Below are 6,000 nucleotides of genomic sequence, written 5' to 3'. Positions count from 1 at the left end.
GGAATAGGGGGAGGGGGAGAGAGGGACGGAGGGGGCCCAGGGGAGGAGGGGGGTCGCAGAGGAAGGAAGAGGGACGGAGGGGGCCCAGGGCAGGAGGGGGTCGCAGCGGGGCTCCGGGGAAGGCCCCAGGCCGGGGGCCGCGCGGCGGCCGGGCCCGAGGAAGAGGCCGGGGCCCCCGGCGGGCAAGGCCGCCCTGGCCCCGCCCCTCCCGCGCCGCGCAGCTGGCCCGCGGCGGAAGGATACGGCGGGGGGAGGCGCCGCTCGCAGCAGCAGCCGCGGCCCCGATGTGCAGGCGGGGCGGGGGGGCTCCCATGTCTCCGGCCGCCCCAGCGCCAGCAGCCGCCCGCGCCGCGGGGGGACGATGAGGAGGCAGCGGCCCGCAGCAGCAGCGCTAGGAGCCGCGCGGCCCATGCGGAGCGAGCGCGCCGCCGCCGCCCGCCACAGCGTATCCGCCGGCCGCCGGGCGAGAACAATAGAGCCCGCGGCGGGCTCCGGGCGGGACGGGAGCGGGGCGCCGCGGCCCCAGGCAGCCGGCGGGGGGAGCCAGCAGCCGCTTTGTCCGGGAGCCCCCGGCGGCAGCGCCCGGGGGAGGGTCTGCGTTCCCCTCCCCCCTCGGATGCTTTTCTTCCCGAGCAGGTAAAATCCGGGGGGGGGGGGGGGGGATTTGGGGTGGTTCCTTCCGGCACCCCCCCGTCCAGGCCCCTGCTGCGGGGAGCTCGGTTCTTGGCCTCCCCCCCCAGCAGAACTGCTGCAAACTTCGGGGGGGGGGGCATTCCCCCCCAGGCCCCTGCGGTGGGGAGCTCTCCCCCCCCCCCCCCGGAGTGTAAACCCCCCGTCTCTGGGGGGAGTGCCGGGCGTGGAGTGGATTTAGAGGGGTTGTTTTTTGGGGGCGGGGGGGGCTCTTCCTATCTCTTTACCCGCTTCTCCTCTTCTCCCCCCCCCCCCCCGGGTCCCTGCTGCATGGAGTTTATTGTCCCTGCTCCACACACGCGCTGGGACTCGTGCAAACTTCGGCTCCGCTCCTGGGGGGGGGAGTCAGGGCCGGGATTGGGGGGGGGCTTCCTTTCTCCCCCCCCCCCCAAGTCTATGTGCAGGGAGCTTAGAGTGTGTGCCCCCCCCCCAAACTGCTGTGAACTTAATCTCGGATCCTGCTAGGCAGCGTCAGGGGAAAAGCTGATGGGGGGGGACTTTTCTCCCCCCCCCCTTTCCAGGTCACTCTGGTAGGGAGGCAATTGGCCCCGCTCCAGAGCCCTGTCAGCCCCAGCTTTTGGGGGGAGCGTGGCGGGGGGGAACAAAGCCCAGTGGGTCCTGTCGAGGTGGCTGTTTGGTTTGGGGGGGGGACCCCTCTTCCCGGCTGCTGCATGGAGCTGATTGACCCCCTCCGAGGGCTGCAGCCTAGATTTGTATTGAGGGTATGTGGGGTGCGAGGGGGGTCGCGTCTGGAGCTGGCTTGGGGGGGGGATTCCTCTCCAATTCCAGCCCCACAACAACCCTCTAAAGGCCGCTGCCATCGCACGGGTTTATTGTTCCCCCCTCGCTCTGGAGCTGGTGTAAACTTCAGCCCAGCCTCGCCGGGTGAGTGGAAGGGCCTGGCAGAATTGGGGGTGGGGGGGCTGCTTTTCCAGTGGTAATAACCCCCCCCTCGCCTCCCCTCAAATTGGAGTGCTGCAAACTTCATCCTGGCTCTGTAGGGGGGTTACCCAGCAAAGGGGTGTGTGTGTGTGGGGCGTGTGTGTCTCTGTGTGTGTGTTGGTGGAATAACTCTCTAGGATCTTGTGCATTTTTCATGTTAAATTCGGGGGGGGGGGGTTGTGAAAACGAGGGTCTGGAAGAGCAGCTGGTTTGAAGAAGGTTCATTGTTCCCCTCTCCTAGCCAAGTTTAAAGAGCTTGAAGTGAGAGCATGATCTCGCCCCAAACCGTGATGGGAAAGTTGTGTGTGTGTGTGTGTGTGTGTGTGTGTGTGTGGGGTGGGGGGGTGGGGGGCACGGCACATAGAGTGAATCTTAGTATCATCTCCACAGGCCGATCTGAAACTCGCAGGGCCCCTGCTGCAGCGGGGTTTGGTTTATCCTGCCGTTGGAGTGCGAGTGTGCAGTTTGCAAACTTTGTCGGGAAGTGCACAGGGGAAGGGAGCGCTCTCTTTGGTGGCAGTTTCTACCTGAGGGGGGTGTGTGTGTGTGACTGGGGTCCGTTCGGGGGGTTGCATTGGAGGTGGCTCGAGGCGAGCAGCAGGCACGACGTAGGCCGTGTCTGGAGATTTGGGAAAGCGCTTTGCAGAGGGAGGAGGAGGAAGAGGAAGGGGGGTAGGGGGAGGAGAGGAGCGAGAGCTGCTGGTGGAGGAGCCTTTGTCCGAAGGCAATAAGGTGCACCTCGGCTCTGGTGGAAGAAACTCGAATGTCTCAGGTTGAAGTGCATGGGGCGGGGGGGGGGGGTAATAGGGGAACATCTGCTGTGTGTTAACTCGGGAAAAGGGCTTCTCCGCCGGCATGCAGCGGAAAAACTGCTGTGAATGATTTCAGATTGAAAAATAACACTCTCCGGCAGCTCCATTTGCTTCAAAGGCAGAGCCCCCCCCCCCGCCGCCGCCTGGCTGCAGCTTGCACTGGCTGCTGCTTGGAGGTTGGGGGAGGGAACCACGAATCCTGTTCACTTGTTAGCCCCTCTTCCCTTCCCCCAACGCTCATGGCTCAGCCCAGAAAAAGCCATTAAAAACGTTTTGCATGATGCACACTTTTGTCGTTCAGGCACGTTCAAGTTTTGTTAGTCTTTTTTTTTTCAAAACCAAACCAAGTCAAACCAAACAAAAACAACCCCAGCCTTCTCTCTCTTACATGATCAGGGCAGGGTTCTTGTTCTATAGGACACTGGATTTTTTGTTTTGTTAAATGCTAGGAGGGTTTTAAAAATATAGATTTCATTTCTTTTGGGGGGCATATTGTATAAGTTGCCTCCGTGACCTCAATAAAACCCTGTCTGCTGCTCCCAGCCTCCTTGGAGCATTGCAGTTGTCTGGGGCTTCTTAGGTTTTGGGGCTTGGTTGAATAGGACCCTTTCACACCCAACCCCCCCTCTGTCTTGTTTTTGACTTGCTAAGCTGGGGATTCTCTGGGGACTCCTTGGAGGAGGAGGAGGAAGGCTGTTCTTTCAGGACCCACTGGGCAGAGGGAAAGGGAGAATAATGTTTTCAAAGTTGCTTTAAAAATAATTGCCGGATGCACTGATGACATAAAGGCAGGTTTAAAAAAACAAAAATCCCTTGGCTTTTTTTTTTTTTTTTTTTTATACATAGTGGCAGAGGTCTTGTATGTGCTGGATCGATTTCAGCATATTTATTTTTTAAACCTCGCTGAAATGTAATGGATGAGCCAGTGCTTCCTAGGAATGCTTTGGAATACAGAGTTTTGTGTGTGTATAAAAATATTAAACTTGTGATGAATGAGTTAAATTATTGGCCAGCTGCACTTGATAGCTATCAATGAGTTTTAAGGAGGAAGAAGAGTGAATTCTTTATCCCATCCCCTGCCTCCATTTCTACTCCTGAAGAAATATTTTCCTACCGTGATGGGGTTGATCTTTTTGGCTATCTCCCTTTAAAAAAAAAAAAATCTGTAAAATTTGGCAGAACAATATTTACCTACCTTGCAAGATTGTTTTGAGGGTTTTATTTTTGGAAAGCCCTTTGAAGGTGAAAATAATTATTTAACCTTATTTTCTCCATCTTTTGTGGGGAGACTATTGCCTTTTTGGTAGGTAATTCTTGTTACCTAAGGGCTAGATTTCAGAGTTGCCAAGCACCCATAGCTCTAATCAAAATAAAATGGGAGCTCTGCACCCTGGAGTGGGGGAGGGCATGAAATCAGGCCCTTTTTAAACTTTAAAGAGAAATAGACAAAAACAAGTGGGAGGGGAACTCCCACAAACGGAGGGGGCAAAAAGCCCAAACCCGCCAAGAGCCTGAATGATAACTTGCCTGAACCCTTTGATAAATGAGTTGACTTTTTTTTTTCTTTCATTTGCTGCATGCCAGGAGCAACAGAATTGGTCTGAATTAGTGGAATTGGCAGCAAAAAACAAACATACAAGTGTGTCTGGTCAATAGAAGGCTTGTTCCTGCCTCTGGGTGCCATGTGAGGACTTTCACTGCGTACTGAGGCGCAGAAGTTGGAAGCTGGGGATTTGCAAGGGATTTTTTTTTCTTTCTTTCTTTCTTTTTTTTTAAATATTCATCAGTGGGGTGAGTAGTTTTCTCTAGTCATTAAAATATCTCTTCCCCTCCCCCATGGTTTTCTTTAGGACTGCCACTGTTGAGTCTGTGGGAGTATGAATCAGCAGCAGCAGAGAATGGCTGCAGTTGGGACAGACAAAGAACTCAGTGACCTGCTGGACTTCAGTATGGTAAGCAAGCTCCTTAGAGGGGGGCCTTTAAAGGGACAGTAGCTTCATTTGTTTCCAGTGTTCTTGAGATCTAGAAGAATGGGTGGGGGAGGGGGGCAGAGAATGTGAGCCTGTAAAGTGAGGTAAATTGGAGATGGTGGGTTTCAGATATGTTGTGTGCACTGCAGCTGGGTTCTTGTTTCTTTTTTTCTTCAAGTTAAGAAATGGGGGACCCTGGTCAGCACTAGTAAAGACTTTCCTTGCAGTGAACACATGGTGATCTTTGGGTGGGAAAGTTCTGTGGAAGCAGAAAACATTAGTCTATTCTGTTTAAATGCTCATAGAAAAATGTGCTGGATAATGACTTCTGAAGCTTTGGATATGTAACTAATGCAAGGATGTGACTTTACTTAACAGTTAATTCATCAGGCTGTGTTTTTCCTCTTCCCAGATCCAAATTGTTGAATACATGTCCTTCCAGATTATTCTATGTCAGTTTGCAATTTTGCAGAGCAGTCCTATATATATATTTTCACAGGGATTATGTACTCCTGTACCCCTATTCCTTTCCCAAAAAATCCTCAAAGCTCTACAGTAAAATTTTGAGGCCGTCATTAAAAAGAAAGTAATGTTGGCTAAGAAGTTACCCAGAGAATGTACGTGCTTTTTTTGGGGTCACTTTTAGTAGTAGCAAACAAAGGCTGCAACCCTGTAAATGAATTTGCTTAGCCTTGCACATGGGAGTAGTTCCATTGAAGTTAGTGGTATTACTCAGGTGTGTAAAGACAAGTGCATGTGTAAGTGCTTGCAGGATCAGGGCCTATATGTGATGTTTGATTGTAGTTGGTGGGTGACCCATGGAAAGAAAAATTTACTGTTTTGAATGCGAGCTCCAGCTTGGTTCCTCTGTCATGTGCTGCACCCTAATGACACTTGGCATGTGTGTCTTGCTTTGTAGATAAGCAAACCTACTACACAAATTGGAAAAACACAGCTCCACAAAAAGGAATAACCATTAAATAGCAATGCAGACATTCTTCTTCTGGGTCATTCTGGGTATACTTAGTTATTTGTCAGTGATGCCTTTGTGATAATTTTTCTTCCCGTTGGGGTATAAAACAAGGGAACATGGTCACAATTTCTTGCCCCTTATTTCCTTTATACTCGGTGTTAACACACTGCATCTCTTCTGGATCCCAGCATAAAGATACGACATAGATAAGAAGACTTCTTAGAATAGAGCTAACTTGCAGTAATCAATAAGAAGTTGCAAATTGCACAGGCATCATATGTATCCACATGTATTCTCATGACCTGTATTCTCTCCTTACCCTGTATGAGAATTCCCATGGTGGTGGGACAGGATGAACGTCAGCTGATGGGAGGTTGATCCAATTAAAAAGTAACAGTAATATTGTTTACAATTGCGAGGGGCTGTGATGACGCTATACCTCAAAAATACAAATATGTTCAGGGTTTATTGGGGAAGGGTGAGCAACTTGTTTTCTCCCTCACTTCAGAGGTTTCTGTTCCCTTTGGCAGGCTCGCTTGTATGTATGAGAGATCCAAGTTTGTGGATATTGCAGATCGAATCTAGTTCAGGATTGGACATTTTCTTATTTCTC

At 51.8% G+C, this 6,000-nt stretch overlaps 1 protein-coding gene across 10 annotated transcripts in view; it reads left to right on the top strand.

Annotated features, from left to right (window-relative positions):
• The first annotated feature begins 276 nt into the window (after positions 1 to 276).
• TCF3 (transcription factor 3) overlaps positions 277 to 6,000 on the top strand; it is a 118,951-nt gene continuing 113,227 nt past the window's right edge. For 5 of the 10 annotated variants that reach the window (XM_054013550.1, XM_054013543.1, XM_054013549.1 and 2 more), the window contains exons 1-2: positions 280 to 636; positions 4,295 to 4,396. In XM_054013550.1, the coding sequence (XP_053869525.1) occupies positions 4,322 to 4,396 (75 nt within the window). In that variant the 5' untranslated portion in view covers positions 280 to 636; positions 4,295 to 4,321. Of the gene's footprint in view, positions 637 to 4,294; positions 4,397 to 6,000 lie in introns of all 10 variants that reach the window. The other 5 variants (XM_054013548.1, XM_054013547.1, XM_054013546.1 and 2 more) reach the window with 2 other exon arrangements.

This window comes from Malaclemys terrapin, chromosome 24 (assembly GCF_027887155.1).
Source record: "Malaclemys terrapin pileata isolate rMalTer1 chromosome 24, rMalTer1.hap1, whole genome shotgun sequence".
NCBI lineage: Eukaryota > Metazoa > Chordata > Testudines > Emydidae > Malaclemys > Malaclemys terrapin.
This window is presented reverse-complemented; position numbering and strand designations above follow the sequence as displayed.